The 19,795-nt window shown below is 46.7% G+C and overlaps 1 protein-coding gene across 11 annotated transcripts in view; it reads right to left on the bottom strand.

Annotated features, from left to right (window-relative positions):
• casz1 (castor zinc finger 1) overlaps positions 1-19,795 on the bottom strand; it is a 155,346-nt gene that overhangs the window by 35,657 nt on the left and 99,894 nt on the right. For 3 of the 11 annotated variants that reach the window (XM_040193499.2, XM_040193496.2, XM_040193500.2), the window contains exon 1: positions 9,410-9,621. The exons of 5 other annotated variants lie outside the window; for them this stretch is intronic. In XM_040193499.2, the coding sequence (XP_040049433.2) occupies positions 9,410-9,488 (79 nt within the window). In that variant the 5' untranslated portion in view covers positions 9,489-9,621. Of the gene's footprint in view, positions 1-9,409; positions 9,628-17,290; positions 17,480-19,795 lie in introns of those variants that run through there. 3 more of the 11 variants (XM_078083528.1, XM_078083527.1, XM_040193495.2) reach the window with 3 other exon arrangements.

Raw genomic sequence — 19,795 nt, 5'->3', positions numbered from 1 at the left:
AAATGATTTGTTTTTTGCTCTCTGTTCACTTGACTCCTCTTCGGAGTCGCTAACCCTGATTAAGACGTTCCCGTTAATTTCCCAGCGCACACCTTTTTTTTGTGCATTAATGGTTCTGATCGTCTAATTAAAACTTCTCAGCTCGGCTGCTGATCACCGCTCGTTGTGCCTCTGACCTGAAGTTTTAATTGCCGCATCAGAAGCGATAATAATAATTTTGAGGTTCTGATGATTAAAAACAATGCCATTGCCAACAAGTTGATAGAAGGGGGTTTAGGAGTGGGCGCATCTGAGGAGAAGTTTATGTAGAAAAGAGATTGAGAAAAGGGGGGTAGGGGAGCGGGGGGGTGCAAAGGCGGGTGTGGACTAACTACAGAGCAGGTGGGAGGGGGGAGGTGATCACTGATGGGAAACGGGTGGCTCCAAAACACTGTCTTCCCTAAGAAACAGGTTTGACTGTGAAAGGGACTTTCTCCCAAAAAAAAACAAAAAAAACGTAATCTGCCGCCGACTGATTCGCTTTGCAGCTCTACTCAATTGGCAGGTCGGCCTGGTTGGGGCAGAGATGACGCCGGGCACATAAAAGATGACGCCAGTCCAATACGCCTTGCTTATTTTCATAGGAAGATAATAGCACAGTGGGTGCATTACAAAAGCCACATTGTTCATTGAGTGACTGGGGAGAAGAAAAAGCAGAAACCCACGGTGACTGTTGTTTGCATCATAAAACCCGATACAGATCAGATGTGTGTGATACGTGGATTACTGTTTAAACAGGAGAATAGAGCGGCTTGTGACCTGCTATAAAACTATCTAACTCTCACTTGACGCTACAGATACAAACCACAGAGCAGAGCACCAGCGAAGCTGCCACCAGCACCAATTGGTCCCATTTGGTTCTCTTTTCAACTACTGGGTTTAGAATGGATTTTTCAGTTCCTACTTTGTGATCAATGCTGCCCTACAAACACGCACACGCATGAAGTGCACACAGACGTACAGGCAGGAGGTAGCTGTCTCTTCCACCCTGCCCCCCTACCCTTCCCCGTGTTCCTCTCTCTCGCAAATGTATTTTATTATTAATCAGTTGGTTGCACATCTGCTTGCCTTGTTGCTTGTTTTTTTTTTATATCAATAAAGCACTTATTGCTTTTAGTCTAGAACACGACCTTGCCCGTTGTGTGCCGTCTTGCTGAGAATTTTGACCTTGAAGAACCCGTTTGGACTATTTCACTTTTCAGCTCGGCCCACAGGCTGTTTTCAAACTCGAGCCCTCAGCCAAACGCCCCGCTACTGTCACGCTGCCGCAAAACACAAAGGAAAATCTACAGGACAAAGGCAGACACAAACAGACCAGTAACATACACACGCACACACACACACACACTCACTACCCAGGACAATGGCTGAAGAATACAAAGTATATTTCAAGAGCATGCGGAAGAGGAAAGACGTTGAACTGGGCGGGCAATCAAGCAGGAAAGTTGATTTCTAAGGACAAATCAGCCCTCAGGCTTCATCACAAACAGGGTAATTATGGTGTTTTCCAGAACAGAGGACAAGCTATATAAAAAAAAAATTAAAGAAAATCTGACATGAGTGACAAGAACCATTCTGACAGCCGTGAACCAAAACAGCCAACTTTCATTGAGTTTGCCGCTCAGGGTAATTCATGGGACACATGGCTAACTTGTTAAAATTGTACATCAAATCTGGACGCCCAGCTGGCACCCAATGACAAATTAATTTCTAAGTGTCTGTTGTGGGAGGCAAAACTTTTGCTTTAAAAGACACACAACGGCACACAGTCCCATGCTTCCCCAGATTGAAACGAGGGAAATTTATTCCTGCAGCCTCGTTTTTTTTTAAGCTTAGCTCCCATGTTCAGTTTCAAGACACCAGGAGTGCAATTTGATAAGCCGACCGCAATGGTAAATGAGCAGACGACCCCCGCGCCCCTCCCTCACGGTTGCTCGGGCTTGGTGCGGCGGCGTGGCGGTGTGGGTAGTACGGTGGAGAAGGGGGCTCAGCGGTGCACCTCTCAAGGGCCCTTGAGCTAATATCTGTACAGATTAACTGCTTCAGTTGTATTTTGGTCACGGGGATCGCTCTTTGCCTCTGTGGCTTGTTGGGAGGGAGAAGGGGAGATGTGTGTGTGTGTGTGTGTGAGTGTTTGTTTCCTTCTGTGGCAAAGTCAGCGGCCCGCTTGCCTAAGTGGTCAGGAGACGCCGGTGTGCTGGGAGGTCGTTTCATGTCAATATCTTCTGGGCCATGTTTAATTTACCAGAATCCGGAGGTACACTACTCAGTAAGTCACCTATAGCCCCCTGCAGCTCTCCACAGGTCGCGCACACACACACACACACACACACACACACACACACACACACACACACACACACACACACACACACACACACACACAGTGTCAACCCTCCAGGGAAAGTTCTGCTCCATTAGTTATCAATGAATTCTGCAAATCTCCGCCTATCTGACACACACGTACTGTACGCGCCCGGCCCACATACAGTACGCAGCACGCCTCTCAACAGGAAGTTGAGGAGAGCGTGCCTTATTTGACTACGGGTGTGTTTGTGTGTCCGTGCGGGTGGCACTTATGTCCACGAGGTTAACCTTGATATGAGGCCCTGTCAGGCCCGATAATGTCAATCAATGACAAGCCCTCACAGATAACCCCTAATGTGAAGCCTAAAAAGCAAAGCTGTTTGGATCTTTAGACATGCCCCCTTTCACCGGCATATGAATTGCATTACGAGGAAATGAGCTGTGGCATTTCTTTAATAAGGCTCTCGCGACATTTTGACAGCGTATAAGGCACTCTGCCGTTAAAGATAATAATTAAATAAAGCCCGTAGTGACAGGGCTTCCGCACACAATGCTGTGGTGTGATGGGGAGATCCAGGTCCCTGTTAACCCGGAGGAGAGGAAAGGATGTGTAAGGAGGGGGAAGAAGGAAAAACGTTGGGCCTTTCTCTTCTCTTTTTTCTCCCCCTCAAGCTCTTGGGGACTTCTTAATTGATTTCCAAGGTTACGTTTCACATTTGTTTTTCAAATATGGTGATACTTGTGAATAAGAGTGTGAGTCTGTTTTTTTTTGTTTTTTTTAAGCGATTCCCCTGAATCTGGCCTGGTTGGGAACGTTTGCTTCCAAATCTCATTGACCTGCTTCCCCCTCCCACCTTCTCGCTGTCTCCTTGAAAAGAAAGAAGGGGACATTAACCCAAAACTGCATGTATTTCTAGACAGGATGCCGGCACTGACAACATCGATCCCCGGCTCCCATTAAAACATTTTCTCTGCCTGGCAGACTTTTGCTCTTTTGCCGCCCCGAGCAGGTTCTCTCCACCTGTACAAGGACGATCCACGGCTCACTCAAGATCCGACCCTTTAAACACTCACAAAAAAAATTACATTATGCTCTTTATTATTCTTGGTTTGACTGATTAAAGTTTGATCAAAATCTTTGGAGTGCTGAGAGTGGAAGTGATGAGAGTGAATCTTTCAGCTCTTGGGATTTGCAGTCATCGGACCCTGTGGCTGTTACTCGGCTGCAACAACTTAAGTTTGCTTTCTTTTACTTTTCTGGTTGGCAGAATGAAAGAGAGAACAAGGTGACATGGATGTTTGGGGGCGTGTGGGTATGTGCACAATGCGCTGTGAACACACTTGTGTGTGCCTGCTTGCTTGGCAAGGTTGGAGGTCACGCCATTTACTCTGAGGCGCGCGCTGTCAAATACGTACGTAAACCAGTAAACATACAATTTTAGGATGAACAAACTCAAAGTCACAGCACTTAAACAGCAACATTCTTGTTTCTGGGAGTTTAGTAGGGGGAGGAATAGGTCACGACTGAATTTGAAGGTGTGATAAAACAACACTCACAATAATAAGTGAGAGAAAAAAAAGTTAAATGGCTGTTAAAAGATGAAACAAACAGAGCTGCTTTACAGGAAAAAGAGTGCTGTCTATTTTGGGTCTCAGCATACAAAAGGAAGTGCTGCTGAAGTTGACTCAAACAAATAAACTTGCTTTTGATAAAACCACAGCAACTGCTTTTGCATTCTACACCAAACTGTCTCCTGCCTCTTTATCTTTATGACTTGCCACATTTGCGAGAAGCCACTCACTAAATTGTGAAGCACAAACAACTCAGGGTTTTCAAACGATGCAGTGTTGACGGGCTAAAAAATGTAATTTTATTTTAAAAGTGGCAGGTTAAAGGAAAGCCCTCAGATGTGAACACGGAGCGCTCGCACTGTATCCAGCTGCCCGTTTTACATTTCCCCAACATTAATATTCCTCTTATTATTATTTTAAAGTGAAAACGGATACTCTGTTGAAGTGCAAATCTGATGAATTACGGGAGCAGATTGCTGCTATTAATTATTAAAACGTATTTTATAAATATTCAGGTCTGTCATGCATCTAATAATGAACGCTTTAGAGGAGGTTACTTCCCGTGCGCATCCTAATGTGTCAGAAATATCACTTTTAATCACGCTCGTGTCAGCGAGTGCTGCTGTTTAAACCTCCCCCAAAAAAATCTCCACCAAATCCAGGAAACTCAGCCGGCTCACTGCTGTGCTCATCGCACCTCCTCCAGTGGGGCTGTTTGCCACCGTCCAGGTTCTTCTCCCTCCTCCGCCTGAAGAGCAGAACACCTCCCTGCTCCTCGCTGCGTTCTCACCGTGGTAATTTGAATGGAGAATAATGCATCGGCAGCACTCTACCCTTCTGGACACACCTAGTCCCACTGCTCCTGCTGCCATATGCTGTGTTGATACATATTCATAACACTTTCCTGTGTGTTGAGTGTTGCTGTGCAATGAGGCTTAAATGAGTGTCTCACATCTTCAAATAGGAGAGAGGAAAGAAAAAAAAAAGCCAGGCACAAAGAAAGTTATACCGCTCTTCCTCTTTTTCCGCTCTCCTCCTTTCTTCATCCCACTTCTGCAAAGTGGACAAGTTTGGGCGCTGATAGGCGATCGCGCCGCCGCCGTGAGGGTGAGCGAGAGGCTGCGGAGTTTGAGGATTGACTTCAAGGAGCCGTGAGAGGCGGCCCGCTGTCAGCATGCTCGCTGTCAGGTGGGCCGGTCTTACTGGTGGGGGCGAGAGTCAATGGCACTGCACCATGACCTCCATACACCCCGGCAGCATGTGCTGCACACAGCATTCACATAACCAGATAGACACACACACACACACACACACACACACACACACACACACACACACTGTGGAGCACTAAGATTAACGCTGTCAGAGCTACAATGATACCCCTTCATTATCTGCACACGCGGCCTCCTTCGCGCGCTCGCTGTCCTCTCCACTGCTTCTCCATGGAGGTAGTAATTACTAAAGCTAACATTTCTTGCACTCTTTGCCTCCAACCACACTCCACTTATCCACTATTTCTTTCTCTTCGGCGCTTTCAAGTTACCGGACGGACTTTTGCCACCTGGCGACACAGCCGAAGGTGTGCCGTGTTGACGGCAGCACCAGTGTGATTCACTATGCGATTATTTGGTGCCCAGCTGATCTGCAATAAAAGGCACAGTGTGGTACCCCAGATTGTGATCAGTCCTCTGGGTCAAGCACTCATTGTGTTGCAACAACAGAGAAGTGCTTGATGTGCCACTGTCGTATCTCTTCTACAGTACATTGTTGGTTTCAACAGGCCGGGATCAGAGAGATGCTCCCTCTTGCATGGCATTTTTCATTACCAACAATTCTCTTACACGTTTGGCTTTCTTCTTCCTCTCCCACTGGAGCTATGGCTTTATCAGAGGTGATAGCTTGCTCAGGCGCATTTTCTCAAACGTCTTCTGCAGCCAGCCATTTCCCAAGCCGCTCTCGGGTAAACGTCACTCATAAAACGCAGAGAAGATTTGATGGTGAGATCAAAAAGAAAGAAAAGGCACAAAGGAGGGCAGGGAGAAAGGGGAAGGGGGGGGGCGGAACGATACCCTCCTCCCCCATTCGACGCCAACGAGTGCTGAGGGTAATTCCTCCAAGCAGGGCCAGTGTTTTCAGAGGCAAATACAACAAAACGTCGGAAGCTGCCACCAGACATCAAAAAGGGTGTTTTTGACTTCAGAGGGCCTTCAGATGCTCGAGGAGGAGCTGAGAGAACAGAAGGTACCACCAGGCGGCTGACAACCAATGTGGGAACCACGCCAGCAAGATGGTCTCCGCCCAAAAGGCCAATCGGCACCTGATCGGTGAAAGCTTTCCCCATACTGGAATGTCCCACCTGAGCGCTTTCATTTGTGAAAGGCCTGGAAGCGTATCATCTGCTCTTTGATTTACCATTGAAATAGCAAAGAGTTAAGCACTTCCAAAGGTAGGTGCCATAAAGGCCGAACACGAAATCGCGCACAAATAATTCTCAAAGGGGACTGATGTCTTCAACAGGTGCCTCGGAAACGCTACGTCCTTCTTCCTCGCAGAAATATCGGAAAATTAGAGACCTGCTTCGTTCTTTTGAGACCTGAGTTGTGTTGTGACACGCTGAGAGGGATGTTCGCATTTTCTCCGCCGTTGTTCGTGCTCATTCTTGGAGCATTAGGCTCACTCTGAATCGCCTCAAGGAGATAAGTCTGGCTCGTATTCAAATGCACATTTCTTCTAAAACCGCTCCACGAGTGGGCCGTGGAGAGCAGTGCGGGAACCTCGTGAGCCGGCAGTCGGAGAAGAATCAGTCATGTATAAATCAGCCAAGACGAGGAAAAAGAGACAGAGAGGAAGAGGGAGAGAGAAAGGCTGAGGTAAAAGACAAACAAGTGTTGGCTCTGCTATACAAGTTTAGTTAGCTAGAGAGTTAGTGCGTGAGTTATGGCTAGTGAATGGCTGAGGGACGCTGTATTTATGAGGGGACTGAGTGAGTGTTAAATCCCTGGTAAGAAATAAAGTTGTCCCTGAGCGTACTGGGGAAACATTTCACTCAGTCTAAGAGGTGCCTTAAAAAAAATGAAAGCCATTCCTCTTCTGGGGGAAGCACTATTCCGTGTTCCCTAAAATTGCTTTATTCCTTAAAAATGCCATAGATCATATCCAAGTGGATTGAATATCTTATTTGAATAGAGAGGAGGATTCTCCGTCTGCATAATATCGAGGGAGTTCACGAGCCACGAAAAGGAAAAGAATCTGATTCTTTTAAAATTGCATGCGGATTTTCTGTGGGATCTTTGGCTGAAGGGAGCTGCCAAAACACACAGTGCACTTGTTGCAGTGCAAGGGTTCATCCAAGACAAGCTTTCCACTGGGGTTTAACCAGGAAAAAGTTGCATTCAAATATTCAAATCTCAAATTATCTTCATTAGTAAATTGTAGTATCGGTTCATCCACACATCTAAATAAAGTATTTTCTTTAGATTTCTTTTTTTTCTTCACTTTCTATGTTGAATGAAGGCAACTTTAAAGAAAGGCCCAGGGCCGATTGAAAAGCAAAAGCTTCACATCGCACTTTCTGCACATGAAACTCTGACTCAGATCTCTTTTCCGAAACTAGAGGTGTTTTATAACAATTATTACTTTAAAAGGCTATATTTCTGCATTAACTTTAAAGGCTATATCTTTTTCTTCCCCTCCAGGCTGTGCGGCCTCACGTACCCTGAGTATCTTCATAAATCACCAGTTACTGTTAACATGTACTCCACAATTCAGTCATCAATCACCTACCAGGTCAGAGTGAAAACAGAGGGGGAAATGTCTGCTTAGTAAAATGTCTCTCTAGTGAATGCTGCTACCACCACCCACTACTCAAACACACACACACACACACAATATGCACGCAGAGCAGTGGCGTACGCACACACACAGACACAAATGCCAGTTAAATAACAAACACACGCGCCCGGCACACAGCAACCAGAGCAGTCCTATGGGACAGGGGAGCGGTTGCCAGATCGCCACGGTAACGCAAGCCAAATTCAATTCTGACTTCACCTTTCACTCGGGAAGCCGGTTCCATTTGTTATACAAACAAATAAACAGCAAGCGTGAAGTTAGAGCTGGCCAACTTCTGCCTCGTGTTTCTTTTCTTTCGCTTTTTTTTTTTCTTTTTCTTTTTCCTGTGGGCCTTCGACAAGAAGCATCAGGCCCGAGCTGTGGCAGTCGGCTGTTTGAGAAACACCCACAGGGCCGAATGCAAATCTGTGTTAATGTTCACAGGCACAGTGTTTATTTAACCAAAAGGAGAAAATCTAATTCTAGGCCAGGAGGATTATTCCACTACAAGGCCGTGTCTCCACGAGGGAGAAAGGGACTCTTTAGCCTTTCTTCAACCGACACTGTTTACATCAGAAGAGCGGAAAATCCCTCCGAAGATAAAGCGCTCCATCACAACATCTGTATCTGAACAGCCGGATCAATCTCGACCAACACCGCAAATTACCTCATGGCACATTTGACAACATCTGCACCCGACATTAGAGCGTAGGGATTTTAGGTGCTTTTTTAATTATTTATAATTTTGGGGCTTTTGAAAGGGTGTTCTATGGATCTTTTTTGTGTATTTGAATGAGGTATTCAGATCCCTTAAGTAAAACATCCACAATTTTGAAATGTACAATTACAATTAAAAGTGTGAAAAGAAAAAGTTAGTTAAAGTTAAAAAATGTTCATGGACCTAAAAATACTCAAAAAGTAGACTGCGTTATTTTTGTTGTATTAATGGATTGTTATGCCTCATTAATATGCAAGCAGCATTTTAGTGTTGTGGCTGCTTGAGCTGTAGCCAATTTAAAACTATACACCTTTGAGTTTCAATTAATGCATTAGACTTTAAAAGCCAATTATATATTGTGTAAAATATGAATCTGTTGTTATACAGTTAATTGAACTATAACTGAAATAACTTTTACAACATAATACAGTTTAAAGGTGAACGCACATTAAAAATAGGTACAGCACGTGAATAAATGTACTTTCCACCACTGAATGTCATTAATGTAACTGTAAATATACAAAAGTGGAAGTGTGGCGTGCTATAAGGCATCGTACAAAAAGTCAAAAGCAAAACTTTTGAGGAAGCAGCACACCATTAAAAAACTAATTAAACACATCACTGACATCCAGTGCACTATAGGCACAAATGTGCATCTGTAATTAAAAACAGCATTTTTTCTCTCCAAAAGGACAATTAATTCACCTGCCCTGTTTCCTCATACTTGATTAGACTCTCTTTCACACAAATACACACGCACGCACACACGCACCATTTCACACCACCCAACACTACACATACGTGCCTGACTCATGCCAACTGCAACTAGTAGCAGACCCGTTCACCTCGAGGAAGCACTCAACTCCTGCACAAGGAGGGAGGGAGGGAGGGAGAGAGAGAGAGAGGGGGGAGGAGGGGAGTGTGGGGGGGGGGGGGTCTTACCTGGCAGCAGACCGCCCTCTGCGCTCTGTCTCACCTCTCCCTCCTGCCCTGGAAGAATTCTCTCCACAAAGCAAGGCATTTTTTCCTCAACTGCTCTCTGCCAAGGCTCTGCTCTCTCTCTCTCTGTCTCTCTCTCCCCACCTTCTCCTGCTGTCTCTCGCTCCCTCCCTCTCTCCTTCTCACTCTTTTCCTCTTTCCCACTCTGTCCTCCTCTCTCGCCGTTTATCTCCCCCCCCCCACCTCCCCCCTTATCCACCGCCTCTCTCCCTCCCTCCCTCTCTCTCTCTCTCTCCACGCCTCCCCCCCCTCCACCCTCCTAGCACAGATGTCGAGGCTGTGCAAGTTTACCCACTTTACCAGTAGGGGTCCTTCATCGCCCTTCTCCACCCCACAGCCGCATGGGGGAACAAAACACACACAGGCCCCGGGAAGAGAGAGCCACTTAACGGGCGCCCTCCTGTCACTGCTACAATGAGAGCCCTGTGCCGAGCAGCACGGCTGTAGGAGCTGTGTGTGTGCGTGTGTCTGAGGGAGAGAGAGAGAGAGAGAGAGAGAGAGAGAGAGAGAGAGAGAGAGGGAGGGAGGGAGAGACAGGTGTGAAGTGGGTGGTGTGCACACGGGGAGCTGGCCCTCGTCCCTTTACAGCACTGTTCGGCCGGGCTTGGTCCCGGCTCCTGAAGTGTAGTACAGTAGTGGCTCACACACACACACACACACACACACACACACACGGAACCAGACGCAGGCATATGAGCACACAGATTGACTTACAGTGGGTTTCTCAGAGCGAGCAGCCAGAGTGAGAGAGAGAGAGAGAGAGAGATCGAGAGAGAGATTGGCAAAAGGCACAAGCATACACACTTATGCTGTGACAAAACACAGACACGCAGAAAGAACAACTGCCGCGGTAGCAAACCACGGCAGTTGACGGTGATAACATGTGCTCTGTGCCCTATGTGTGTGTCAGCGTGCATGTGAAGAAACATACAAACACACATTCTCGCACAAACACACAGCGGTGGCCCCTTGGCTCTCAGGCTTTTTTTATCATGTAAAAACAAAAAGGAAAACAGCCTCCATTGACACCGGCCTGTTATATTTGAAGGGTCTTAGCTAGTGCACGGTGGGGAATTTCTGGTTTCTCGCCTACTTGTGGGGCACTTTTCACATTGCAATATCAATATCCTGGAGAATATTAGCTGTCCTGCTTAAGAATATCAGATTTCTGTTTAAAAATGGCCAGATTCATTGTGGCAAAAGAAAAAGAGATCAATCAATAGTCCCTGTAATCCTGTTATTATCTGCTTAGTACAACATTGTGTTAAACAAGTGAAGTAAAGGTGCAGCATGCTTGTGAAAAGCAAGTGAAAAAAACGAGTGAAACTATTGTAAAAAGTATGTGAAGATTAGATCAAAGAAATGCCTTTGTACACCATAATAATGTATGAAGCAACAAACCAATTCATGCCAAGAGAAAGGACTACGGTTATGACTATGTGGAACTTGATCCCACATTTTTTTATCATTGCCCAACTTTTATTAGTTTATATTCCAGGAAAGCAGTAATTCTGATCAGGATCCCGAGCTATTAAAATATCAGAACAGCAATTATCAGGCCACGCTCTGTGTGAGGACTTGTTTTTTCCATTTATTGCTGCCTGAAACAGGATAAGGGCATCTGCGCTCAAGACGTGATATCCCGGACCTGCTGTTTGTAGCATTTGAACAGAGGGTGGATCACCTCTATTTGAGTCAAACAAAGCCTTCTAATGACAAAATTGTAGTCACTGCTTGATAGACAAGGCTCCAACGCCCAACCAGACTGCCTTCAAAACGTTGACAAAGAGCAATAAAGAAAATAGGATGTTAAAAGAGCAGGACACGGATGTTGAATAACGCCACCAGAAAGTCTACATACTTAATGTGTGATAAGCTGATGAGAGTAACCGAGCTTTGCTCTTATCACTGTTTGCATCAGCAGCAAATCTCCCTAGACAGCAAAACTGAAATGACATACATGTTTTCAGTCAAATGAAGGAAAGTCATTTGTATTTACGGGAAATAAGAACGATGCACTCGATCATTATTCCCTCGCTGTGCTAACTGGAACGCAGCCCCTGTATTAGATGTTGGAGGAGCAGCGCAAGGACGAGTAAAACATACCTTAAATAGACTACAAATGAAGTCACTTAACACCCACTCGCTTCCCTCGCCACCCCCTGCTCTGTCTGTCTTCAACAGAAAAGCCTGTGTTTGACTATCACCCTCTCAGGTTCATAGTTGTCTTTTTGCTTTTTAAACACACAGGCACCTCGCCTGTCACAGTGCACCAACCGGCTTATTCCACTTAAATGGCTCCTTTTGACAACTGATCTGTAAATACAGCCGCATCTGCAACTTCCCCCGTTTCTCTCACTTTTCACCCTCATGTCTTTGCTCCCCCTCCTGTCAGCATCCCCCCCCCCCCCCCACACACACACAGACAACATGAAGGTCTGCCTGTGACCCACCCCCAAATCTAATGCACGCGCACACACACACACACACACACACACACACACACACACACACACACCGAAAACACAACCACTCACGCACTGTTAGCCCCCCCCCCCCCCCCCCCCCCACCCCCCAACTTCCCCAACTCCATTCCCCCAGCCTCTATAAAAACACAAATATGCCATAACTCAGGCAGTGCTGCCACATAGCCTCCATCTTGCCCTGTACCGGGGAGAGGGGGTGGAGAGGGGTGGGTGGGGGGGAGGAGGCCTCTCAGGAAGGTCACCAACAAATGGTTTTCCGATTCACTGCCCCTGAAATAATTTTGTGTATTAAAACCTGAATCTGCACTTTCTGGCCTGAAAGCTTTTCTAATTATTCCGGTGTCCTTGGGACAGACACAGATCCTTCACACGCCGGGGGAAACAAGCCATAGAGCAACCACTACCGCCACAAACACCCCTCCACCTCCCTCCCTCCCTCCCTCCCTCCGTCTATCCCTCCATCTCCCCACCTCTCCTCTCCTCTCCTCTCCTCTCCCCGCTTTACAGCCACCCCCCTCCCCAATCTGTTTTCAAAGCGTGTCTGTCCTTTATTAAATTGTTTTCTTTTCCACATTATCAGTTGCCATGGAGACCTCATCTCTCGGATTATTTGAATTTCATTATATCTATTGATTTGGGAGCATTTCATCTTTTTTATTGTTTTTCTGTCAATTTTCGAAACGAATAACCATCTAATTTGCGTCAGCGCTGATTACGTTCGTCCCTCAATAGAGGTCGGCAGCTGCGCCGGGGAAACAAATCAATGGAAAAACATCATAAAACTCGAAAGTACAATCAACCAGGATATGGGTGACATTCCGTGGTTGCTGAAACGAAGTCATCAAAAAATATATACTTTTTCCCCTGTGCCTCTGCATGTATGGTGGTGCAGTGAGGAGGACACATGTGTCTGGGCAGATATATTACTATATTTCAGCAGATAATATACCATGGTGAATTTCCATACTGATAACAGCCCCTCCCTGACCGACAAAAACAAAAAAATGCTTACTGTATCTAAATAATTTATGCAATTTTAGCGTTTATATATAAATTTTTTAATAAGCTGCTTGGAGCAAAGTGGCCATTAACAAAACACACAGCTGTCCAATGGGCTAAGCCCAGCAGATCAATTGCGCTTTCTTTATGACATGATAAAATGCTTTTAAAGCAATTTACACAAATATGGAAAAAATGACTTCACGGGCTTCATTTATTCATAAGGACGTGTATTAGGAGAAAAAAAGTCTTACTAAAGGCAGACAGGAGAGATGGTCCCGGTCCTAACTGGAACGGACTTGCTGCCCTCTCCACAAGGACATAAAGTTTCATTACTGATGCACGCAGTCAAAGGCAATTTACCAAACACAGTGTGCAAAAGAAAACATCAGCATATTGCAAGTGTTCCTGTATTAGGCGGACCTTGCATGTTGTTTTCCAATTTTGATTCATTTTTTTGGGGGGGTAGCGTGTGGTCGGGGGGGGTGATGGATTTTTTTTTTTCTCCCTCCCCCCTGCCCAGTGTCACCCTGACCCAAAGCCAAGGGGAGGTAGCCTCAGTGACAGGGACGTGTGCTTTCTGGCCCCCGCGAAAGCAAACCGCACCGTGTGCCAGACAACGGGGCCTTGCAGCGGGGCGAACGTGCACGCGCACACACACACACACACACACACACACACACACACACACACCTTCAGCTGTTCACTGACGTACACCACATGACACTCAGACCCATTCTGTGAGAAATCAGGCCAACAAATATTTCGGCAGACCCGATCATTTGTGTTCTTAGTGCAGGCACATCATAGGCGGGAGGGGGGGGTGGAAGGGAGGGGAGGGAGGAAGCTAATCTTGTTTCAAAGCATCCTCTCTCTCGTGTGCCCACAATGTGTCTGAGCCGCCGTACGGTACGCTGCTGCTGCTGCTGCTGCTGAAGGCCCCATGTTTGCAACATATGTCAACATTTGACAAAGCATTACTCCCCCTCCCCCCCCCACCCCCAATAATATTCTCCTGCTCAGGCCTCTGAAATGAGGGCGCTAACAAATTACCTTTTTATGTTTATTTTCTGTGTGGGTGTGTCAGAGGGGGGAGTAAAGGAGGTCTAATTTTCTAAGGCACCAGTTCTCAACCCAAGAGAGCGAGCGAGAGAGAGACACAAAGAAAGGAAGAGAGAAAAGAAAGAAAGGGAGAATGTTTCGGAGTCACGATTCCTCTCTTGATTGCCCTATAGCCGTCTCGGTTGTGCAAAACACGAGCCTCCCCTCCCTCAGCCACGACAGAAACACGGGGCGGCTGGATAAACACTATTTTATGCAGTGACTAGATGAATCCTCAGGCAGTAATTACAGTCTTCCTCCCGCCCAAACCAAATTCAACTGTACGGACTCTGTCGCTGACACCACACCGCGGCAGCACGTACTGCGAAAGTGCAGGTGTGTGACATGTTTGTCAATGCCTCTCCCAACTAGATAAATATAAATATTAGACCCGGTGACAACAGCAAATTGCTCTCCCTTCCACCTGCAGCGATGTGTTAATAATCTGTAGCTGAAAGAGGACTTGTGTGGACCGACAATGTTATCATGTGCAGTCAAACGTTGCCGGGCTGGCTTTGTAAAGAAAAGTTGTCGATTTTTCTTTTTTTTTTTTTTCTGCTACCCTAGCAGTTTGTGCTTTCCTCTCGTCGATGTAACAAAAACAACACGGTTGCGTCCCAAACTAAACATTCCCACACAGTGGGCGGTGGTCTGCGAGGTCTCTGACACCAACGAGCCCGGCGCCGACAACAAGAGACATCAAACGACATAAATAAGCTCAGCAAAGGATTTCATGCGTCCATCTGATTCCACCACATTTTGAAACTTGAAGAAATGCAGATCACGGCTACATCCGGTGATGCTAGAGCAGTGAAACACACTCTCTTTCTCTAACTTAACACTAATTCATCCGGTCAGGCCGTGCCCCAAACACGGCGCAGTAAACCATGTCAATGTCCGAGCTCTAAAAAGCACAATTACAGAGGACCTTGACTGAATAATTTAAAGAGCATAATTATTGACCTCTATCCAAATTCCTCTGAAAGGTGCATTAAGATATAGAAAAGCTGTGGAGGTGGAAGTGAAACTAAGGAGAAGGGAGGGAGTGCGTCTCCCCAGGCCTCCCTAATGCACTCTCCTGCTGTACTCTAACTTCCTGTGGACCCCTAATGTGCCCGCTGCTTGCTGGCCTGATGAAGACTATGGTTAATGAGGCCCCTGTTTCTCAAATGAAGTATCTTTGAAACCATCAACATGCATTACTATCAAGCTGTCACCCCCCGCCCCTCCACCCCTCCACCCCCCTGTCCCCCCGGACCACACGTGTATACGCAAACGCACATCCCCACAGTCCCAGACCTGCACACACACACACACACACACACACACACAAAGACCAGTTTGTAACCAGTATTCAACCACGTCCCACCCTTTTAGTGCCATCACAGGTTCGGGTGGACCAGTCTGGGGGAAGGGTGGACGTGGGAAGATGCTGCACAAGAGGGTGTGTTTTTTATTTATTTTTTGGGAGGTGGGGGGTGTTTGAGGGTTAACTGTCCCTCGGGGGGCTATCAGTGAACTGGGCAGCCGTCACTGCTGGCGACGGTGGTCCCCGGACCTCAATTGACAACACGGGCTCTGACAGATTAGCAGCTAGTCAAGAGGAATCCGCGGCCCGGGACACAATTAAAGTAATCACTTTTCTCAAATTCGGCTGGATGTATGTGACTGTGACTGGATTTGAACAGGGCGTCACAACAGTGTGTGTGTGAATGTGTGTATACATGCGAGGGAGGGCGTCGTTGGGCACTGGCAGCAGGCGTGGGGGAGGATACAGCGAGGTCACATTTTTAATTAAAGGAAAATATTTGTGTTTGCATACTATCGTGGTGTGAACCTGGGACAATTCAGAGAATTCTGGGGTTTTTTTAAGCTCGCTCTTAAAAAGTAATTTGGGGTATTTCAGATCCTCTTTGCATACATGCATTTTTAAAATTTCAATTAGGCCATAGATCTTTTAAGTAAGCTTCTCAAGTTCTGTGTTTGGGTTCTTTTGAGAGATTTTGTTGAGATGAATGACCACCAAATTCTATTAAAATCAATTCAAAGTTGAATTTATTCTGCTGATGTCTCTGCTGTATTTCGCCAGGATGAATAGAGGCCACTGAAATAATTAAGCGACTTTTGCGACATCCTGCATGCCAAGGACAGGTGGATTAAAGTATTAAAACAATCGCATTTCAGTCTTAAAATAGTCTTGTGCACGACTCAGCACCATGCACATCCGTTCAAGTTCAGCTGCCAGCTCCATAACGCCACAGGAGAGAGGTAGGGGGAAAAAAAGCCCAATCCCATTAGCTACGTACATGCATCTCAGCAGACCTGCTGGAAATGTGAGCAAATCTCAGTGATGATTATCCCCTAAAGCTCTCAAATGATAATACATAATCAAACCGTACAGACGGCTTCTCTGAAATCACAAAGCCAGCCAGCACTAATGTGGGTTTCCCCATTTGTGTTCAAATCTGGCGCTTTCCAAATGAAAAACAGAAGACCGCCGCAATCAGTCGCCTCCGCACCCGAGGAGACACTTAACTGCTGTCCTCCAATTAGAAGCCCGAGAACGGAGCTCCCTGCATCAGGAGAAGAAATTATTTAAGACAAAGGTTAAGACGTGAGTTCACGTTTGATTTTATTTACAGTGCAAAGTTAATAAGAGGACAAAGTGCTACATGGTTCTGGTTCGCTCAAATATTTGGGTGAGTGATCTTCAAATTAATCGAGAGTGTTGAACACGACTCTGTGCCTTGAAAATCAGACTTTGGGAATGGACCTAAACCTAGTTTTTTTTAAATACCAGCTATAGCCATAGTGTCATAGAATTCAACTACAGTCACGTTTTACTACCGTGAAATAAGGGTTAAACTATTTTTAAACCCCATTAGTGAGCTCATTACTATCTTGGGGATTTGATCTTATCAGACTGAACCACTTTCTTTAAAGATAGCAGATTTATTTCATCAGCATCAACTTGCCGGCTCTCAGCTGAAAAGAGCTTATGTAAAATGCCTGAGAGGAGGACCAAAAAATAGATATCTACTGTAAATCACTCTGAAAGAGTTCTATATCGAGAAAATAAGTGATGCAGCGCAGAGCTCTTGATCTCCTTCTGTGTGTGTGTGTGTGTGTGTGTGTGCGCGCACTGCATATAAGTTACACAAGCAGTGAAAAGATCTTTTCTTACAATTGACAATAATTAAGGTGAGTGCTCTGATGAAATCTAAGCCTCTTATCCCACCTTCTGCCATCTGTGGCTCCCATATAGGAGCTCAGGGACGTTCTCGCTCGTCCCCTTTCTGGAAAGGAGCAGGGAAGAAATAAGTGCCGTCGACGCAACGAGTCAAATCGCCGCGGTCAACCTGTCCCCCCGACGCCCCGACCCGCGGAGGTGGAATGAACCTTCGGTGGCACAAAACAAACAGGGAGGCTGAGGGAGGAAAGAGACGGACAGTGAGTGAGAGAGAAACCTGTGCCCTTCAGTCCCCCCCACACCGGTAGAGACGCTCTTAACCAGGTCTGACAGCTGACAGCTCCTCGGCAATTGGGGTCAGTTAAAGGAAAAGTAGCTCAAGTTTTGTTGGGGGGGGGGGCTTTGGCTTCCGAGATGTTCAGGAGCCACTGCCCACCGCAGCATCAAAGGGGATTACAGGGGCCGGGCCATCTGTTGCCAGAATAAGCGTGAGCCCTTTTATGTCTCTGCCTGTATGTTTGTGTGCACGTGTGTGCGTGCCAGAGTGCGTACGTGTTTATTGGCCAAAGACAGCAAGAGAGACGGACCCTCGAGTCGATGTACTTTTAACTTAAAGGGCAGCGGAGGAGAGGGGTGCCGACAACTGGTTTTAATCTGGGCCGGGGGGCACTAAAGGTTAAATTCAGAACAAGCGGGGCACCACTGTTCAACGGCGGAGTGAAGTGCACCAGTCGAGCGTTCCACCGAGCAGCGTAATAGAGTCAGTCAGGATTTGGGGCTTTTATTTCTGCTGGCGCTGGCTGGCCGAAAACAGCATCCTGCACTAATCGTGAATTGTCTCTATTTCGTCAGCCAGGCCAAACACAGAACCTGTTTTTGTTGTGGGTTTATAGCGACACACTGCCAACCTCGTCCCCCCCCCTCCCCACTTCACCCCTCTAATTCGTTTTGGGTCCGGTTCCTGGCCTCCGCCTGGGAATGTTTTCTCCTCAGTAGTCTGCTACCTTTTAGCTGTGCCGCCCAGTGCTTGACCTGCTGCCAACACTTACTTTCATCACTCTAATTGTCGTTTAATCACATATCAACCTGTCACTTAAAGAGACCCCCTTTTTTTTTTTCAACGGGGAAACATTTGCATATGTTGTAAAACTAATTTCTATCAAAAGCTCCAGTGGCTGTGAAAGCTGTGTCTCTTTCTCCCTTTAACTTTCACACAAATGTAGACACAGTGCAGGAGAAAGACAGTATTCGACTACATCTCACCTTAACAGACAAAAACACACATGTAGGCAGACGGCAGACCTGATATTTTCGATTCAGGTGGTTTTATCACATTTGTTAACAGTGTGTGGTGACACGTAACGTGTTAGAATAGGGACAGCGACGACGCGGATCCAGAGCGCATGAAGCGAAGGTGACGGTAAACGTATAGTGTTATAAAGGAATCAATTAGAGTTAATAATGTATCACTCTTTCAAATGTTACATTCATTTGTTCACACTTAGATAAAGCGACTGGAAAATAGGTTGTGCCGGTAGGCCCGGCAAAGTACACTACATTTACATTATCACCCTTATACATCGAGGTGCCGTTGTTCTGCTTGAGTGGCGGCGGCGGAGAAGGGAGGGGGGGGGGGGTGTCTGCAGGGGGGGCGAATCATGTTTTTCGGGCCCATGGAAGAGCAGTCCTCAGGAGATCTCCCCCTCTAATTACAGATCGGGGGAAAAGAAAGCTCTTTGTTCCACCTTTTATTACATTAATTGATAAAACGGCGCTCGGGTGGAGCCGCCTTACAGGGAGGGGGAGTCGGACGGGCCGGGGGGGTAAAGTGGGGGGGATCCTGTGGGCAGATGAAGGCGGGCGTGAGGCTTTTGGAGCTGAGGTCCTATTTTCAGAGGACCCCCCTAATCCCGTTAGGGGCCCCGCTGGTGGCAAATCTCCGGCGCTCTGCTTTCCCACAGGCCCCGGCGGCTGCGGAGCCGGGGAGGGGTGTGGTGGGGACGGGGGGCCGGCGATGGTGTGGCGGGTGAGAGTCTCGGGGCAGCGCTGTCTGGGCTCAGGCCTTAATTAACTGTCTCTTCGGGGGGTACTGAAGGCCACACTGAGACCCTGTGTCACAAACCCCAGAAAGCCCTGAGAAGCTTTAAGAGGAAGTGGTATCTCACCCAGTGTGGAACCCCTGGGAAACCCCATGGATCTTTAATATGGACCCCGCACAGCTCGGAGCCGTATAGAGGTCATTTCATGACTGCTTAATAGCTAAGCACAAATTGCGCAGGTGGTTGATTTTCTTTTCACCGTGCTAGAATTTTAATTAAAGCTTAAGGTAAAAGTTTGGAACAGCGAGGGAAAATTACTTTAAATATGATTCAGAACTTATTTGTATTTTTCTAAACGACAATGGACGATAAGTTACCATGTCGACTCGTCCAGGATTGACCAATGTTTTTTTTGTCAGTGGTTAAGTAGCTGTAACAGGCTTTGTCATGGCTGTAATCTGCTTCTGCTCATTTAGGCTACCTGCAGACAACAGAGGCCCGTGAGGCGCTGCTG

This window comes from Gasterosteus aculeatus, chromosome 2, assembly GCF_964276395.1.
Source record: "Gasterosteus aculeatus chromosome 2, fGasAcu3.hap1.1, whole genome shotgun sequence".
Classification (NCBI taxonomy): Eukaryota; Metazoa; Chordata; class Actinopteri; order Perciformes; family Gasterosteidae; genus Gasterosteus; species Gasterosteus aculeatus.
The sequence above is the reverse complement of the archived record's forward strand: the minus strand, read 5'-3'. Positions and strand labels throughout refer to the sequence as shown.